Source organism: Gracilinanus agilis, chromosome 1, assembly GCF_016433145.1.
Source record: "Gracilinanus agilis isolate LMUSP501 chromosome 1, AgileGrace, whole genome shotgun sequence".
NCBI classification, from domain to species: domain Eukaryota; kingdom Metazoa; phylum Chordata; class Mammalia; order Didelphimorphia; family Didelphidae; genus Gracilinanus; species Gracilinanus agilis.
In genome coordinates this window covers 402860262-402880546 of record NC_058130.1, presented here as the reverse complement: position 1 = coordinate 402880546, position 20285 = coordinate 402860262, and the positions used below count along the sequence as shown (strand labels likewise).

Sequence of the window (20285 nt, the reverse complement as noted above, 5' to 3'; positions counted from 1 at the left end):
CAAAGAAAACTAAAAGATGTGGAGAAAAAGGAACAGTACTAGGATAAGGGTCATTGTAGGGAAAGTTCAGAAAGTCAAGAGTAGAGTTTGAAGAGGAATGAATATATGGCTGGCCTGGGTGTTTTCCTTTAAACAGAGATTCTGAAAGGGCCCTAGAGGCAGGAAATATTTCTAGTGTGAGAAATCTAAGGATAGAGCACACTTTCAGGGTGAAAAGACCTTCATGACATGATAGAAAAAATCCAGAGTTGGGAGTGGAGCCTGAAGAAGAATTAAGGCATGGCTGGTCTGAGCATTTTCCCTAAAATAAAGGGTCTGGGAGGAACCAGTCAATTAGAGGAAGGGCTAAAGGGGCAAAGCGTACTTCCAGTGTAAGATATCCAGGCGCAGAGTGAATGTCCAGGGTGAAGAGACTTCTGTGGCATTTGAGGATTTTTTTTGTTAATAGTTGAACAGAAGTGTTCAGATATTACTTCATCTTTTGTAAACTTGCTACAGGAATTCTTGTTCTAACTCCAGTAGCAGACAGGACAGTCAAAATCATAGATAACTCATCCTATTCCCACAAGATCTGTTTCTCCCTCACTAGATTTCTATATTTTTTAAGTTTCTGCACATATCTTGAAATTATACAGATTTGATATGCTGACATTTAGTAAAAGATCATTTTAAAGTTTTTATGGTTCCATCTTATATCTGAATGCTTATATGCAATGGTTTGGTCTGTAACAGTGGTTTGGTTTTATTCTGTAGGATATTTGAAGCTTGTATTTGAGACAGCTATGTTACTTATTGGATAGAGCCCCAGTCCAGAAGTCAGGAAGGCCTGAGTTTGAATCTTATCTCAGACATTTACTAGCTTTGTGACCCTGGATAAGTCATTTAACCTACCAGAGAAAAATGGTGGACCACGTGGTCAGTATTATTGTGCTAGGGTATCTACAGGGTCACAAAAAAGTTGGACACAAAGGAATGAACAAACAACAACAATATTTGTAGCATGAGGATTTCTCAGTTGGTCCATGAAAAATAGTGAGCATCTTATGTATAATTCTAGTCACCAAATCATATCTTTTTAGGTGTTCTATAAGTGCTGAATTTTTATATCTGGCAGTGATATGTTACATAGTTTCTAAAATTTCCTAACAATCTACATAGATTGCCTAATCCATATTTTTATTACCATTATTGTTGTTATTTACATTATTATTGATCAGATATGGTTGTCATACAAATGCTAGTTATTACTGTGGTTGTTTATTGTTCATAATAATATAGTTTAACCCACGAGAATTTGATTTTGCACATGAGAGAGCTTCTCATTTTTGGAATTACTGATGATGAATGCTTTTCCTCCCAATACAGGGTTATCATCCAATGCCCCATGAAGCAGAGATTGCACATACTAAGAAATTATTCCGACGGAGAAGGAACGACCGGAGGTAGGAAAGACTTAATTTTGCGTTTTCTTTGTCCTCTGTTCACTTGCTTTCCTATCATAAGGCTACCAGGATTTTGTTTCTCCTGGTAGCTCAGTCTCTTGAGATGGTGAGGTGAGAACAGTGAGGGTTAGGTGTTGAGGGGACACCCAGAGACAGTAGATTTTTTTTTAGCAGCTTTTAACTTTCACATTGTTGTAATCATTGTTTGAGGCATCTAGGAGGCACAGTAGATAGTGCCAAAAAATGGTATGGAGTCAAGAAACCTGAGTTCAGATGTACCCTGAGGCATTGATGGGTGGTGACCAAGACATCTCACAGTGCTATAATTGCAGCACTTCCATCCTTTCCTCACAAAGCTACATTCCCCCACCTTACACATATACCTGAGGCTTAGTGTCTCTGCTAGTTAAGTCATTTAACTGGGATCCCAAGGTCTGCTTCTCTCCACAGCTCAATGATCAGGGCCAGCTCTCTCTGGAATCTAAAGCCAGCTCTGTTCTTTTCTGCCAGAGTTTTAAGTCTTTAAGCTGCTCGTGACCTCAGTTGGCTGCCTCTCTGTATTCATGTCTAGCTAAAGAATAGGTGCCTCTGCTCCCCCAATTGTGGAAATTCTCTAACTGAACCACCCACTGATGAATGGTATGGTATGGCTTCTAAGCACATGGCTCTGATCTTAGACCCCATCACTGATGGGCAGTGGAAGAGAGAGTAAGCCTCTCTTTTCCACTTATCTGTAATTCCTTTTCAGGGACCAGGATCTTCTCCATTGCTACTTCCTCACCTGGCCTGGAGCATTTTGTTTTGTTGTCAGGCTTAGCTACTATTTAAATCCTCCTGGAGCTTGTTAAGCTATTGGAGGAGTGAAATTTATGTATTTTGGTCCTGCTTATTTCATTCTGCATTAATTCATCCAGCACTTCCCTGGGTTTTATTTTTCTACATACTTATCATTTCTTTCTGCATTTATCTCTTTTTTTTTAAAAAAATCTTTTCTGTCCTAGTAACAACTCTAGGATAAAAGAGCAAGGGCTAGGCAAATGAGGTTAAGTAACTTGTCTAGAGTCACATAGTTAAGAAGTATCTGAGTTTATATTTGAAGCCAGTATCTCCCATCTCCAGGCCTGACTCTATCCCTTGTGCATTTTTCTTTTCTTTTCTTTTCTTTTCTTTTCTTTTCTTTTCTTTTCTTTTCTTTTCTTTTCTTTTCTTTTCTTTTCTTTTCTTTTCTCTTTTCTTCTCTTCTTTTCTGGTTAAACCCTTACCCTCTGCCTTAGAATCAATGCTATGTATTGGTTCCAAGGCAGAAGAATAGTAAGGGCTAGGCAATGGGGGTTAAGTGACTTGCCCAGGGTCACACAGCTAAGGAGTGTGTCTGAGGCCAGATTTGAACCTAGCACCTCCCATCTCTAGGCCTGGCTTTCCATGCATTTATTTTCTTTTTTTTTTTTAAACCCTTGTACTTCGGTGTATTGTCTCATAGGTGGAAGATTGGTAAGGGTGGGCAATGGGGGTCAAATGACTTGCCCAGGGTCACACAGCTGGGAAGTGGCTGAGGCCGGGTTTGAACCTAGGACCTCTTGTTTCTAGGCCTGACTCTCACTCCACTGAGCTATCCAGCTGCCCCCCATTTATTTTCTAAGAGGCTTCTGAATGCATAATTGATCTCTGGTATTACTATATATTGAATTTTCTCCAGGGGTAAGGTGACACCTTACAATTTTATTTACTAAAGATCCTTCCTGAGGATCAAAGAGGCAAACCCACTCATCCACTGCAAAGAAAGTGGTTTTTCAGGGCTCCAGAAAATGGAAAGGTGCCTACCTGACTCCGATAGGAATGCCCTCAAGGTCAATGTAATTTCTGCCCAGTCTTCTACTGTAATAACTTCTCACTGTCCTTAAGCCTTTTTTTGCTCTGTGCCTGTACTTTCATTTGTGAAGAATGAAAGAATTCTCCCAACAATGTAGATAGGCATCTCTTATTCAGTTTATTGTGCTAGCAAGTTGCTTGAGGCAATGAGATATTAATGGTCTTGCCCAGTGTCTCACACAGTCAGTATGAGTCAGAGGCAGGATCCAGGCTTTCCTGATTCTATCAGTTGTGACATGCTGCCCAGTGATCTCAATACTCAATTCATAGGACTCTAAATAAAAAGTATTAAGTAGCTCCCTTTCTCAGGACCTGCTGAGGCTCTGACCTCTCAGTCTCATTAAATGACCTGGACAAGGCCTTCATAAGAAGGTTCTTAATCAGAATTTATCTTAAATCTGGAGAATTGGGGTGGTAGAATCCATGGAGAACCAAGACACTACTGCTTTAAAAATTCTACTTATCACTTTCCACTTAAAAAAGATTTTAAAAGTCAAGTAGAAGGGGGCAGCTGGGTGGCTCAGTGGAGTGAGAGCCAAGCCTAGAGACGGGAGGTCCTAGGTTCAAATCTGGCCTCAGACACTTCCCAGCTGGGTGACCCTGGGCAAGTCACTTGACCCCCATTGCCTACCCTTACCACTCTTCTGCCTTGGAGCCAATGCACAATATTGGCTCCGAGATGGAAGGTAAGGGTTTGAAAAGAAAAGAAAAGAAAAGGAAAGGAAAGGAAAGGAAAGGAAAGGAAAGGAAAGGAAAGGAAAGGAAAGGAAAGGAAAGGAAAGGAAAGGAAAGGAAAGGAAAGAAAAGTAGAGAGAAATGGGAAAATTATGCAAATAAAACTCTGAAACATCATGTCATTGTAGTGCTGATTGTACTGACTGTGTTGTGTGCCTTCCTGATACTCTAAAACCAGGTAGTAGTAAAGTCCATGACCCAAGAATAACTAGAGAGAAAAGAAAACTGGGAATTGAAACAAACTCAAGAACTTTGGTGAAAATGCAACTGGCTCTCTGTTATAGAACAGAATCCTAAAATAGAATAGAATCCTAGAACATCAGCACTGGACAGGACCTCAGAGATCATCTAGCTAGGCCCTCTCATTTCATGGAGGAAGGAACTGAGACCCAGAGAGGATGTGACTTATCCAAGGTCACACAGCAGATCCGTGGCAAAGATGAGATAAGAATCTCCCCATTCACCCTACACTTCCTTGCTATAGATGAATTCATAAGACCATAAGCCCTAGGGCAGATTGTTTCTCATTAGTTCTTTGGTTCTTTGGTGGGAGGAGCAGAGGAGCACTAGAGGTGCTACATTTTCAGGATAAAATATCCAGTAAAGCATCCTATCTTTTTCAAGTCTGGATGAGTCATTAGGTGGCAGCCAAGGGACAGCAGCTCACCTGCCTGTTTGCACCACCCTGTCCACAGAGAGAGGGACTGGTGTCTAAAAAGCTCTCCCAATACAGGCATCAGATGCTTCCTAGCTTTATGATTATGGGAAAGTCACTTAACTCTGATTGCCTAGCCCTTGCCCTTCTGTCTTAGAGTTGTTACTAAAGCAGAAAATAAGGGTTTATTTAAAATTTTTTAAAAAGCAGTAAGGGATGAGTTCTTGGCCTAAGGTGGTAGCCGTGTTAATGGAGAGAAGGGAATTGGTGAAGGTATAAATGGCAAGATTTGGATATTGAAGGATAAAACTTGATAAAAGCATCAAGAACGGTGCCAGATTACCAAGCTGAAATAAGGAAATTTGAAAGAAAGAGTGGGTTAGGGTCAGGGGGGAAGACTATGAGTTCCATTTTGGTCCTGTTGAGTTTGAGATGACTCCAGGAAATCCAGTTTGAAATGGCCAAGAGGCAATTGGTGATGAAAGACTGAAGCTTAAGGCTAGACATATAGATCTAGGAGTCATCAGACATAGAGATGGTCATTGGTGATCCTATAGAAGTGCATGAGATCACTGAGAGTGTGTCAGGAGGAAGAAGAGAGGCCTTAGGACAAAACCTGAGGAACCATCCCATTATTAAAGGGTCTGATTCGATCCATCAAAAGACATTGAGAAGGAACAGTTAGGCAAGGGGGAGGGGGGGATGGGAAAATAAGATCAAGAAAGCCCAAGTAAAGAGACTATCCAGGAGGAAAGATATGCTAATAGTGTCATAGGAGACAACTAGATTGAAAAAGTGAGGACTGAAAAAAGACCATGAGATTTTGGCAAGTAGAAATTATCTTTTAACTTTGGAAAGAGCAGTTTCATTACAGTGATGAAGTCAGAAGCTTGACAGCAGTGTTGAAGAGTGAGTGACATGTAGAGGACAGCTTTTTCTTAGAGTTTGGCTGAGAAAGTGAGAAGAACTGTAGGACAATAACTTGAGCAGATGGCAGGTCTAGTAAATATTTTTAAGGATGGGGGAGACTTTGGCATGTTCAAAGGCAGTGGGAAAGGAACCAGTAAATATAAGGAGAAGTTGAAGATTAGCAAGAGAGAGGAAATGACTGAAATTGCAAAAAGCCAAGGGAAGGAATGGAATCAAGGGCACATGTGCGGGATTGGCCTTGACAAGAAGAAGGGTCATTTCAGAGATTGGGGAAAAGAAGGAGAGCATAGGGGAGGATATGGAGGAATTTTGAGATAAAGAGAATGAGGGAAGAGGTCAAATGGACTCAGTTTTCTTAGGAAAGGAAGAGCCAAGGTTCTCAGCTAAGAAATGGGAGAGGAGGGGGACATGTGAGACACTTGAGGAGAAAAAGAGGTTGGGAGAAGTTTTTGTAGGAAGTGCAGTAAGGAATCCATTAAGGAAAAGCAAAAGAATCACCTTGCTTCAGTGAGGACCTAGTCAAAGCTGAGTAACGTGAATGTATGATATATTGGTCAGTACAATTGTGACTTTTTCCAGTTCTGTTCAAAGTGCTCTGAACGTATCTGGTAACTTCACTTTGAAAAGAATGTAGGTGATATAAATGCAGTTTTATTGGAAAAAAATTTTATTTAAGAAATGAAAACAAATTATCTGAATCCACAGCCACTGGACTGTATTTAAACACCCAGAGTCCTCCAAGGTTCCCTCTGAGCTTGATAGTATTTAAAGAGTTACTCCAAAATATTAAGTAGTCAATTTGGCTAATGGTTAATGGAGAGACAGTGGTTATGCCCTATATAACTTCCCAGTTCCTCCAATGCTGTGATGTCTTTTAACCTAGCATATTTGCCTTCCAAATCATTCCTGGCTTAGGCTAACATGGAGATTAGTTGAATATCCCTTGGTACACACCAGCTGGCTGCAGAGGGAGGTGACCCAGAAGTGAGGGGCAGCCAGCCTCAGAGGAATGATGAGCCAATGAAAGTCTACAGAGAAGGTCAGTTCCACCTAGGGATAAGTACAAGGTGACTTGCTTTCATAGGAGGAGAGTTTCCTGCTCTCTAGGTAAGGGCTGAAAAAACCCTCTGGGTGTGCCCACTGTTACTCTGGGAATGCCCTTCACGAGGATGTGGCGTGCTCTACCTTCACACAAAGGATTTAGAGTTGGAGTTAAGTGGTTTATTGCAGATGCACAGACTTCATTTCCAAAGGCCTAGAATTCTGATTCCTAATGGCCTAGAGGAGAGCCTTTTGGATTGTATTCTAGTACTCCAGAGGGCCTCAGGAGCTTGCTGGGGAATCTGTGAGATAATGTATAGTATATGGTTTTTTTGGAGGGGGGAGGGGTTGCCTAAGAAATTACTGCAATTTTTAACAGTGTAAGTTTTTATTTCTTATTATATGATCTTGAATCCAGTTGCTTTATCTTCTTCCATCTCTAAGTGAAGTTTTCTTCACCCTACAGCCATGAATTTATTCCCAATTACAGTCAAGAACTGGCCAGAAAGCAAATAGTACCACTTTAATGCTTAATCAAAGGTCTATAGAATTATAGACATACACACATACATATATATAGCTATATAAGTATTTACGTGTGTGTGTGTGTGTGTGTGTGTGTGTGTGTGTGTGTGTGTGTGTGTGTGTTTTGAGAAAAAAGAGAAAAGTTTCTGTGACTTCATAAAATTTGACCCTGGACTGTCACCCAGAGTCACTGGCAGGGAGCCCATGAATTCTTCTCCCTCAGTGAGTCTGACAGAATGGAGCAGATAATGAAATAAATTGCTCTAGATTGATGCCCAGAGATCTGAGGATGATAGCAAATGTAGGTCATCCCCCCAGGCAGAGCCACAGATGATGCAAAGCTCTGGGAGTGATAGTGTTGCCAGCTACAAGGGACAGCCTCTCCCTGTGTACAGTGGTCACCCCTGTACCCAGATTCTGACCTCGTTAGGTTGTGCCATCTTCGGTCAGTCAGTCAACAAGCGTGTAGAGAGCTCTTACCATTTGTAAGTCACGACAGCAGGTACTGGCAGGGGAGACAGATTTGCCTGGGACATGCCTTTGCCCTTGAAAAGCTTGCGGAGAAGACCAAGCCCAGAAAGAAATGACAGACTTGAAGCTATTTGAGAGCCAAATGAGTGGTACCAGCAAGACTGCTCCAAAGGGCACACAAAGGTTTAAAGCCCTCCTAGGATACACCCCACACAGATTTTATTCTCTCCCACTCCTCTCAATATCATATAAGGTAGATATCAGGATAATGTGGGCATCCAGAACTTCCAAAGAGAGAATGTGGGGCAGTCCCACCACTTGGCCATCCTGAGGATAGGAATTCTGAACAAATTTCTCATGGCATTTTGTCCCTCTCTCCTATGCTAATTAAGTTTTATTTTGTTTCAAGGTATTTTCAGATGTTTCTTCCCTCCCATAATCTATTTTAGGTCCTTATGAGCCAAGAAGATGTCTTATCATATATAAAGGTTTACACAACACTCTCTTCCAAACAGCCCAATGAACTAAAAAGGGCTTATCTTAGCTTCACCATTTTATAGTTGGGAAAACCGAGACTTAGAGAAGGTAAATGACTTTTCTAAAATCACAAAGCTCCTAAGTGTAGTTGAAATTTGAACCCAGGTGAGTGCTTTTCTCACAATATCATGCCACTTTTTGTACCTTAAGGTGTTTTTTTTTTTTAGTACCAGGTGGGAGAATTCTCTCCTCCACCCCTCTGTAGGCTGCCTCCCTGAGTCAATGCCGTCAATATGGAGTCTTGGCAATTGTTCCATTTACAGTACCCCAGGGGAAGTTCAGAGTGTAGGCAATGAAGGATGTAGGAGTTAGATGAGGGAGAGATCTGTGTGTCAATGTGCTGTGTTGGGGTGGGGGAGGAGTGGAAGTGGGGAGGGATAGTCAGGTAAATCTAATTTAAAAATAAAAGAAAGCGCCCTTGCCCGCACCCAGACACCCATACCCATACTTACTCAGACCAGTCAAAGGGAGATCTCTCTACAGAAGATAAGTAGCTTCTCTGTAAACTCAGAGACTAGTGAATTAAAGAGACATCACTCAGCACACAGCAACCATGAAGACAAAAGAACCCATGGAAACTTGACTGAAATCCCAGGATCTGGTAGCAGGGTGAAACAGTTTATTTTAATATATTTCAGTGGTAAATTCTCACTTGGAAATATCTCCAGAAAGGTTGGATTCTTGAACCCTCTTGTCTTGTAAAGACCTGAAAGGACAAAGCTTTGAATGGATTTGACAGCAGCAAAGGTGTCTCATAGTATTATTTTCATAGGACATTTCTCTCAATCAGTAAAGCCATCTATGAGGAAGGAGCTAGGAGGCAGTAGAAATATTGACCATGGCATCAAAGGCTCTGGGTTCAAATCCTTTCTCTTGCTTACTACCTATAAGACCTTACTTGGAGCCTCAGTTTCCTCATCTGTATCACAAGGGGATTGAATCTCCCGAAGCTTCCCCCTCTAGATCTGGAGTCCTTTGAATTTGCCATAGTAGACATACTTTTTTCTCTTAGACACTAGAGTCCCAACTTCTGTTAGGAGTTGTTTTCTATATGTGGAGAAGCATGATGGTCCAAGATCCAGGAGATCTGGGCAAGATTTTACTCTACCACCGATTTGGTGTGGGACCTTGGACAAGTCCCTTACTAGTTTTCATCTTATTTTTCCCATCTGAAAAATAGCAATAATATTTATCTAATGTGTACTTTGATACTATCCTGAAGATTAAGTAATGTGATCCATGAGAAAATACATTGAAAGAGACAAGGACAGCTGGGTAGCACAGTGTGGATAGAGTGCCAGGCCTGGAATTCAGAGGACCTGGGTTCAAGTCTGGCCTCAGATACTTTCTTGCTGAAAGACCCTGGGCAGGTCACCTAACCTCAGTTGCTTAGCCCTTGCCATTCTTCTGTATTAGAACTGGTTCTGAGACAGAAGGTAAAAAAAATGTTTTTAAGAAAAGGAAAGAAAGAAAAGTATGTTCTATTGAAATGGGAAATAGTATTATTTATGCAAAGGTGTGTTAAGAGGGTAATTTGAGGAAAGGTGTTTGGGATAAGGGAATTGAAAGGAGGATGTTGGAGACTTGGTAAATGGATAAATTAGGCTACAGGTAGGCTGGGATTAAAGGAGATTCAGGGTATAATAGGACTGAAGTCAGGAGTATAACACAGAAGGGAACAGAGATCTTTTTTGGGAGATAGAAGTTAAACTAAACAGGCTAACACAGCAGGTTTACAGACTGGAACTTAGACTTAAACACAAGCTGAGGGAAACAGACTAGACTGAAATTAACAAACAGGCTTTAGTTAATTTCACAGGAAGGGACCTATTTTGAAGTAACACCTTCCTTCAAGATGGATGCCTCAGCCACCCTCTAAGCCCAGAGTACGTTGTCTCTTTCCCTCTTCTTCCCTCTTGATAACTAACAGACAAATTACACTAAATAGGACTATTGAAAACAAAAGGTTTATTTGTTTGAAGGATGCTTGTTAGGAAGGTGGATTAAAGGAAAGCCCTATCAGTTATCTCAGGAACCTCAGGTGGGGGAAGGGAAGTGAAGATAGAATCTGAGCAAGGAGCTGCCTTACTCAGTTTTACAAAATGCTATGACTATCTAAAGGGAATAAATAATGATTTGATTAAATTATAAATAATGCTGTCAATTAGATAACTCTTCACAGATTTAACTCCTCTCTAATTTCTCTCCTTATAAACTCCACAGCCACTAAGGTAAGGGAGGGAAGACAGGGTGGTATTAGGAAAGGAAGATATAAAGGGTCTATCTAAAATAATAATTTCTTAAGTAAATATATTAATGCTAGGCTAAATTTCAATATTGAAGCTAGATAATCTAAGAGCTCGCTCATTGACTTCCTCCCTCCACGGAAGATCCAGTCAACTGCCCCTCTCCTCAAGATTCTAAAAGCCCAACTGATTTTGGAACTCAGCCAAAGCTAGAAAAAACTATATCCCCCAATTCTGTATACTACAGGTGACACAAACTAGCTTAAACCAATCACTTTACATATAGGAATCTTTCTTTTACTTTTACTTTTTTATAAAATTAGGAGGTTGGCTTATATTAACTATAAAGCCTCTATCAGCTCTAACATTCTTTAATTGCTAGGATCTAGTTGATTGTTATTTGTCATCCATTTTCCTTATGAGGTAGCCCAAGAGATGGAGCTACATTTGTTCCTCTTTTATAATTGGAAAAACTAATAACTAGCTCCAAGTCTACTGAATCAAAAAGGATTTCTTGAACATCTGCCATACATTGTGCTTTGCTCTGTGGGTAACATCAGGAATATATATATCTATATATCTATATCTATATATCTATATCTATATCTATATTATACACACACCCACACACCAATCCCTATCTTTAAGAAGCTTATAGTCCAGCTGGGCTAAAAAAAATTAGAAAATGTTATAAAATAGCATAAATTATAAGCTAGTATAGGATCAACAAGGCAGCTAGATGAAACCTTGGATATTGCCCCGGTCAGGAAGAATCCTCCTTAATTCAAATCTGGCCTCAGATACTTACCAGCTATATGACCTTGGGCAAGTCACTTTACCTTGTTTGCCTCAGGTTCCTTGTCTATAAAATGAATGGGAAAAGGAAATGGCAAACCACTCCAAGAAATGGGGTTAGAGTTGGTCACAACTGAAAAAAGACTGAATAGCAATCGTTAGAAAGATTTTCTAAATATCAAGCCTTGAATCTGCTCCCCACTAATTTTTAGCCATTGAAGACTTAAATTTTCTATCTCCTAGAACTATATATGGAATAAGCCTAATCCTTCTTCAGGATGACATACATACAGATATTTGAAGTTATCTGTCATGTCCCCATCAAGTCTTCTCCTTTCCAGATTAACCATTGAGTTCAACTTTTTAAATAGTTAATTGACATGAACTCAGTGTGCTTCCAATCACTTGCTGTCTTCTATTTTTTTGGTTTTGTTTGTGATCCTCTTTTGTTGATGACCCTCTTAAAATGTCATCCAACCATCCTGGAACTCTTAACTTCCTTTTTACTAGACATTAGTAACTAGACATTAGACATCCTGAAGTTGCATTGTTTTGGGATTTTTTTTGGCAATCACATCATATTATTGGCTGAATAGTGTGTCAACTAAAAGCCCCAAGTATTTTTCATATGTATACAAACAGAAGTTAATCCCAATATTGTGATCTCCTAAACACAATTCTTGTTTGTTGTTGTTTTTTAACCTAAATGCAGGATTTTACATTCATTGCTATTACATTTCATCTTCCTCTTTTTAAGACATTATCTCTTTCGGTTTTGATCCTGCTATTCCATATGTTAGACACCCCTCTTATCTTTATATTAGCCACAAATTTGATAAGTATGCTTAATTTGTCATTGTCTAAGTCGGTGATAAAGATGTAGACCTTGACAAAGATGAGATCATTCTAGTTTGACACTGATCTATTAATATTCTTTGAGTATGGTTGTTCAAACAAGGACAAGTTCTCCTAACTGCATTTATCATCCAGTACATATTTCTCTACCTTCTCTGGAAGCATGAGAGGCTACATCAGCAATCTTGCCTAAAATCCAGATACTGGACGTCTATAGCAGGCAAGCCTATCCAAAAAATGAAATGAGATAAAATTTGTCATGTTTCTCTTAGTGAATCCATGCTGGTTCCTAGTAATCACCACTTCCCCTTCTGAATGATCATAAACCATCTGTTTTCAAATCCTTTCCAGAATTTGCTGGTCGTAGATGTCAGACTCATAATTCTTGATCTCTAAAATATACTTCTTTCCCTTTATTGAGAATTGAAACATATGGCCATCTTCAATCTTTCAGGACCTATCTATATGTCCTCAGTGATTGTTGACATTGGTTCAGTGACCATACCTTCAAGTTCTTTCACTTCTCTAGTATATAATTCATTTTGGCCTGGAGCTGCTCTATTTTTATTCACCTGTCTTGAACTCCACTTCCCTCTTAACTGTGTTTGTTCTGCTTTTTCAAGTTAGAGGTCTTTTACTTAGAATCGTAGATTCTTAGAATAGGAAAAGACCTCAGAAGTCATCTAGTCCATCATGTACAAGAATAGGCATTCTTCTCAGCAACTTCCCTAATAACAGAACAGGCAGTCTCCACTTATAGACCTCCAGTGATGGACTGAGGTTCAGCAACTTCCCTGACAACAGAACACACAGTCTCCACTTACAGACCTCCAATGAAGGACGGGGGTCTCATTCGCTATCTACCATTTTGGATAGCACAAATGGTTGTGGAAGAATTGATTTTAAAGGAGATAAATTCTACTCTCTCTAACATCTCTTCTCAGAGGATAAGCAAAACAAATCTAATTCCTTTTGCAAATAATGACATCCAATAGAGAAAATGGAAGCTAAATAGAAGTTGCATAGCTGTCCAGATAATATAGTATGCATTCAGTCAATAAGCACTGAATTTCTGCAAGTGTCTGGCCCTACGCCAGATGATGTCAAGACAAAAAGATAAAGAAATGACATGGTCCTTGCCTACAGAGTGTTGAGTCTAGATAGAGCAAGAAGATTAATTGGAATGAGACAATCAGAAAATGATATAGTGGTATATAACTGAATGTTCAGTATGCTATTCTAGATACATACACAAATACATACCAAACTACACACAGATCTATTTTTTAAATTATTTAATTGTAGGGAAATTCCCTGTTTGTATGTTTTTATTATTCAGTTATTTTTCAGTCATCACCACCTCTTTTTGACCCCATTTTGGGTTTTCTTGTCAAAGATACTAGAGTGGTTTGCTCTTTTCTTCTCCAGTTCATTTTATACATGAGGACCTGAGGCCAACAGGATTAAGTGTCTTGCCCAGGGTCACAGGGCCAGTCATTGTCTGAGGCCAAATCCAAATTTATAAAGATGACTCTTCCTGAAGTGTACCACCTAGCTTCCATGTTCATATGTATGCTGGACTATATCATCTCTCAGGTACCTTAAAACTCTGAAATGCTGTGATTCAAGAAACATTTTCCTATCATCTACTCTTTATAGAACATTGGCTTAGGTGTTGGAAGAGAAAGATGAAATAAAACACAATCCTTGTCATCATGAAGCTTATAGCTAAGTATGAGTCTGTAAAACATACTCAGGTAACTATAATCCAACATAAAAAATGAAAGGTACCCAAGAGTGGTGTAGAGTACTACATTACACCTGAAAGCCAATGACTAGAGATGGAAGTGGGTAGAGACTTTCAGGAAAATCTTTCTGGAGGAGGTGGTATTTGAATTGGACTTAAAAATGTGTATAAGAATTCAGGAGGGAGAGAGTAAGAGTATTTGAGTGCATTCTAGGTAGAGGAGCAGTGAGCAAAAGCTAATAGAAAAGGGAATGTATAGACTATATATGGGGGTGCTGATGAGTCATTCAGTGTAGTTAGAGAGAAATATTTTAAATGAAGGTTGGAAAAAGTAGGTTGACACCAAATTGTGATACTGCAGATTCCACCATAATGCTATCATGGATTTCCAGGAGTAGATTATATCCCTTCAGCATATGGCTTATGCCTTACATATAATATGTGCCTTATAATTATTTGTTCATTGCTAAGCAGCCTATTCTCTCTATCTCTGTCTCAGTCTGTTTGTCTCTGTCTCTTTCTGTCTCTCTTACTTTGATGATCATTGGCACATATTTATGAGGATGAATGGCCAAAGGGACAACGACATGTGACAGCTGGCTAAGTTTAGGAGTAGGTACAACCTGTAACAGTGTATTAGGGAAAAGGTAACTTGCTTCTAAGTGATTAGAATTCTGACCCACAGAGTAATACCAGAAATATCTAAGAAGGTAAGAAGGGCTTGTTCTGTTCTTGTATCATTACTAGGAAGTTGTTTTCTTTCACTCCAGTTCTAACAACTGGATAGAGAGAAAGGGAGAAAGTAGATTTTCCTTTATAGATGGCCATTGGTTTCTCTAACACTTTGTCATCTGGATTAGTAAAGGAGAAAACAGGAAAAACCATCCTTGTTTTCTATCTTCCTATAGCTTCTCTCCACTGTAGCCCTGTGGACCATTTTAGTTCAGATTAGTCAACTTGTGGGACCGTTGCTTGAGGTCAGCAACTGTTGGGCTCTGGAATCTGGCTTCCTCATTCATGGGAAGGAGCTCCTCTGAACAATGGTTCTGAAAGGTGTGAATCCTTGTTCAGGTCCTTTTTGACACTTTCCAGTGCTGGCCCTGACAGAGTCCTTTACCAGTCTGCCATCATGTGCATTGGATGGAGTGATTATTACTAATATTTTCAAAGGAGAAAACTGATTCTCTTCACTCTTCCAATTGTTTCCTTCTCCAAAGAGAGAGAGGAAAAAATAACCAATAAGTGGTAAAATCATAAAGCCTATGTCAAAGGGGCAGCTAGGAGACTCTGGAGTCAGGAGGGCTCCTGAATTTAAATCTAGCCTCAGACACTAGCTATGAGACCTTGGGCAAGTCATTTAACCACTGTTGGCTTTGGTTTCCTCATCTGTAAAATGAGATGGAAACAGAAATGACAAACCACTCCAGTATCTTTGCCAAGAAAATCCAAAATGGAGTCATGAGGAACTGAAAAATGACTGAACAACAACAAAAATATCAAATGAACTTATAGAGGTGGACTGAGGAGATAAACAGAGAGTCTGATATTTGTTCTTTGGAGAAAAGCTGTAAGACCTTTTTTTTTATGAAAAGCAGTGTGGCATTATAGTCTTAGAATTAGAAGACCTGGACTTGAGATCCAGCTTTTGTTACTTAATAATTGTGTGACCCCCAGACAAATCATTCAACCTTTCTAAGTTGTAATTTCTTTGTAAAAAATCTAAATAATAAAACCTGTATTACCTCACAGCTACATTATGAGACTAAAGCATTAACTGTTTAAAAAAAAAAAAAAGAGTATAAGTGGTCCTGAAACCAAGAAGTTTGAGAACCACTGCTGTAGTCTAATCCTGCCTTTCAAGGTTTATTTCTCATTTGTCAGCCAAACTGGACTTTGCCTTGTTTCTCAAACAATCCCCGTCCATCACACCTCAATGCTCTTGCTCACAGATTTCCCTCCGTATCCACTAAACTGACCTGCTAAAACCTTGCTCATTATTCAAGGCCCAGCAATTTCAGTTGTGCTTTCCCTGTTCTCCAACTGGTAGTGATCCTCTGTGCCTATATAGTAATTTAGGAATCCTGCTTTTAGAGGACCCTCCCATTCTTCCCACTGCCTCTGCCTTAAGTTTCTCACTAGACTACGGCCCTTGAGGGCAGGGACAAGTCCTAACTCATCTTTGTATATCCTCTCTTGGCACCCAGCCCTGAACCTACACGCTGAGAAAGTGTTTGTAAAATCGAATTGAACTGAATTCCTTACAAGGTCCTTTGCTAAGTGCTAGATGGATGCAGAGGTGAATAAGCCCAGGTTTCTGACCTTCACTTTAGCCTTTGGGGGATTTCCCCGACACTTAAGCCTCTATCAGATTATCCCAGTCTTTCCTCTCTGATGGCCTGAAAAAATCCTTCACAGTTGGATGTGAATTAGTGTGTTGCCCCTCTAGGGAGTATTTGCCCAGTAAATAAAGAGCCCTAGAAGAGGGCAATGCTGTATGCAAAGCAATTAATCATTCACTGTGGCATTGTATTATGATATATATTGTACATTTCAAGCTTCAAGGCTTTCAGAGGTGGAAAGAATGTTGGGGATCTTGTCCAACCCTCTTGTTTTACAGAGGAGAGAACCAAGAGGGAAGTGACTTATTAAAGACCACATAGCTAATGAGTCAGAGCCAAAATTTGAACTCTAGTCTCATAGAGTATAAATCCAGTTAGTTTTCCACTTTACCCTTCTGCCTTTCCTGGTCAGAGACCAGTGAGGTCCCATTTAAAAATAGCAAAGACAGGGGCAGCTGGGTAGCTCAGTGGATTGAGAGTCAGGCCTAGAGATGGGAGGTCCTAGGTTCAAATCCGGCCTCAGACACTTCCCAGCTGTGTGACCCTGGGCAAGTCACTTGACCCCCATTGCCTACCCTTACCGCTCTTCTACCTATAAGTCAATACACAGAAGTTAAGGGTTTAAAATAAAAAAAAACCCTGTAACATAGATACTATTTTGCCTATTTCATAGAATTAAAAAAAAATTGANGGTCACACAGCTGGGAAGTGTCTAAGGCCAGATTTGAACCTAGGACCTCCCGTCTCTAGGCCTGACTCTCAATCCATGAGCCACCCAGCTGCTCCCTTCCCCTCCTCCCCCCACCCAGTTTCTCCTCATTCTGTCTCATACTTTATATCTTGTGACCTTCCTTCGTCTTGATGCTGAAGAAGCCCTTTAACCCTGTTGAATATCTCTGAAGACATGAGTCAGTGATACCTGGAGGTGAATACAAATCAGGCATTTCATTGGTGGGCTATAGTTTATCTATAGCTCAATAAACATCTGCTAAGTACAGTGTTAGGCACTGGGGACTGAAAAATAAAATTATAAACAGGCCCTGCCCTGGAGAAGCTTATGAACTTACAATTTCACCTTAGGGAAACAAGAAATGTATTTAAAAGAATGAAAAAAAAAATAGATACAGGTAAGGGGAAGTGGTAGGGAAAGCTTTATGTGAAAGGTGGTCCTTGATGTGAGCGTGGAAGGAAAGTAAGAATTCTTAGAGACAGAGGTGAGGAGGGATGTTCTAGGATCATTCTTTGTACCAGGGACAACCACAATGAAGGTACAATAGAAGAGATGATGGGCCATCTATGAGCAACAGTTAAGAATAACAGCTTGGGGGCAGCTGGGTAGCTCAGTGGATTGAGAGTCAGGCCTAGAGACAGGAGGTCCTGGGTTCAAATCTGGCCTCAGACACTTCCCAGCTGGGTGACCCTGGGCAAGTCACTTGACCCCCATTGCCCACCCTTACCACTCTTCCACCTAGGAGCCAATACACAGAAGTTAAGGGTTTAAAAAAATTTTTTAAATAAATTAAAATAAAAGAATAACAGCTTGGCTGGACCAATGAGTGTATGAAGGAGTCTAGAATGTAATCTCTCATTGTGGAGTTAAAGAGTTGGCCTTTACCATTCTAGGAATTTCAGGCAACAAGCACCATCATCGTAATAATAACTAGCATTTATGTATCACTTTCTATGTGCCACATACTTTAGTTACCATCTCATTTGATCTGCACAACAACCCTGGGAGATAGATGCTGCTATTATCCCTATTTTACTGGAAAAGAAACTGAGGCAAACAGAAGTTAAGTGACTGGCCCATGGCCATATACAGTAAATGTCTGAATCCAGATTTGAAGTCTTCTGGAATGCAGGCCTGGCACTCTATTCACTGAACGAGTCCTATTCTGATCTCAAGATCTAAATCTTGGTCACAAAAATCAAATAGAACCAAGGGCAGCTAGATGGCTCAGTGGATAGAGAGCCAGGCCTGGAGACAAGAGGTCCTGGATTCAAATTTGGCCTCAGACGCTTTTTAGCTGTGTAACTCTGGGCAAGCCATTTAACTTCTATTTTCTTTAATCCACTAGAGAAAAAAATGGCAAATCATTTCGGAATCTTTGCCAGGAAAATCCCTCGGACAGCATGGTCCATGGCGTCACTAAGAGTCGGACATGACTAGTCAGCAACAACAGTCATGAGTAACTTAAAAAATGATGCATGTTGGGGTCGGTGACTTTCCCTTGACACAAGGGAGTTGCATTCTGAGATCTACCAGTCATTCAAGCTGTTTCTGCTCACTGATTCATTCCTCCACAGGAAAGAGGGAACACCATCTGGCTGAATTGCATCAAGTATAGAGGCTTTAGGGTAAATGACCCTTCCTCTGTGTTCCTAAATGCTCATCAACCAAGATAGGCCCAGAATGAGGTATATGAAAGGGGCCCCAAGACTTTTTAGATTCCTGTGGTCTACATACATGGTAGTCTCTGGCTGTAAGGTAGTTTCCTAATTCAGCAGACTATATAGTCCTTGCTGACAGTTACCTCTCCTTGTGCTGCTCCCCCCACCTCTTTTAGCATTCCTTTTCATCAGCCGTTATCATTGGCCCATGTGTCAATAGAGAAACAGGACTCGGTGAGGCAAGGGTAAAGGAGCAGAAAATCATGTCTAAGGCACCATATTTTGGAGAACACACTGCCCTCTGGCCTTAGAAAGCCATTGTCAAAAGCCCCAGGGAAGCCTGCTGACCTGGAAAAATTGGCATTCACTTTACCATCCGTCTGAGTTCCTCTAAAATACCAACTGCCTGATCCAGCTGGCAGCAGCCAGCAACTCTGTGCCCTTATCCATGGCAGGCATAGTATATAAAATGGACCCAGAAGAATCCAAGTAGAATGAATACCCCCAAGCAACTGTCAGAGTTGGTTTAATTAATCTTTTTCAGTAGGGGGCTTTGTCACTCTTTCTTTGAAGTACCATGAAATTTATAAATAACTTGCAAAATCTGAATGCTGCCTCTGCATCTTCCTGATACAGGAGATCAGTTCAGGGGCCCTAAAAATGACCTTTCTTTGGCTGATGATACCCTCAATTACTGTATAATTCTGGGTACATTTTACCATAGTCTTTCATGGTGTGAAGGAAGGAATATAGGATTAGAAATAGTATAAAAGAAAGAGATTCTGGAGTCAGAGAACCCAGGTTCAAAACTGCTCCTAGTATCTTTGTGAGCTTGAGCAACCCCTTCAGCATCCCTTGGCCTCAGTTTCCTCATGTATAAAGTTAGAAGTTTGGACTAGGTGGAATCTGATATTGCTTCTAGCCCTAAATCTATTATCCTATGATTTTGATTAATTAATCTTGAGGAAGGTTCAGTTTTCTCATCTGTTCTATGGGAATAACAGTCCTCCTGGGATTTACATCCATTGTAGAGATCAAATGAAATGTTCAAAGCTTTAAAAATGGAAAACATTACGGAAATGCAAAAGTTATTGATTGTGGTTTTGCTTGTAGTATGGTTGCTTTCATTTTTACTGAGGCCCCCCTGGCATTTTCCTGAGATTGTCAAAGTATCTTTAGGTTCTATTTTTTTTCAATCTTGTGAAATTTTTATGGTCTTACTGAGATTTATTCTTTCTCCATTTTCAATATTTTCTTTTGACTATTAGTCAAAGATTAAGGCAGTACCTACTGAGCCAACTCCCAAATGTTCAGTACCTCAGTGTTCCCCAATCCCTTGGAACTCTATGAATGTCATATTTGCCAAGTCCCACTACTTGTTGAATCTACTGGCTAATTGAGATTTGACTCCTCTGGAAATTTCTCTAATTGGAATCCTGTCCAGAGAAGGATTATGCTGTGCTAATTGTGCAATTTTTGGAGCAGGAACAAGGAGAACAGGGTCTTGAGTGCAAGGCTGGCTTTTTGCAGGAGTGTGGAACTAGCAGAAGTTATCTTCCATGCATTCCATTGCCTTTTCTGTAGCTCTTTCTTCCCTTTCACTTCTCTTTCATCATTACCAATCCCCTTCCCACCAGACACCTATTGAATCAAAGAGCATTAGAACTAAAAGAAACCTTAGTTATCCTTAATATCCATTTTCTCATT

The 20285-nt window shown here is 40.2% G+C and overlaps 1 protein-coding gene across 2 annotated transcripts in view; it reads left to right on the top strand.

Moving 5' to 3' along the window:
• CTIF (cap binding complex dependent translation initiation factor) overlaps nucleotides 1–20285 on the top strand; it is a 363068-nt gene that overhangs the window by 118698 nt on the left and 224085 nt on the right. For both annotated transcript variants that reach the window (XM_044664825.1, XM_044664818.1), the window contains exon 5: nucleotides 1366–1442. In XM_044664825.1, the coding sequence (XP_044520760.1) occupies nucleotides 1366–1442 (77 nt within the window). The remainder of the gene's footprint in view (nucleotides 1–1365; nucleotides 1443–20285) is intronic.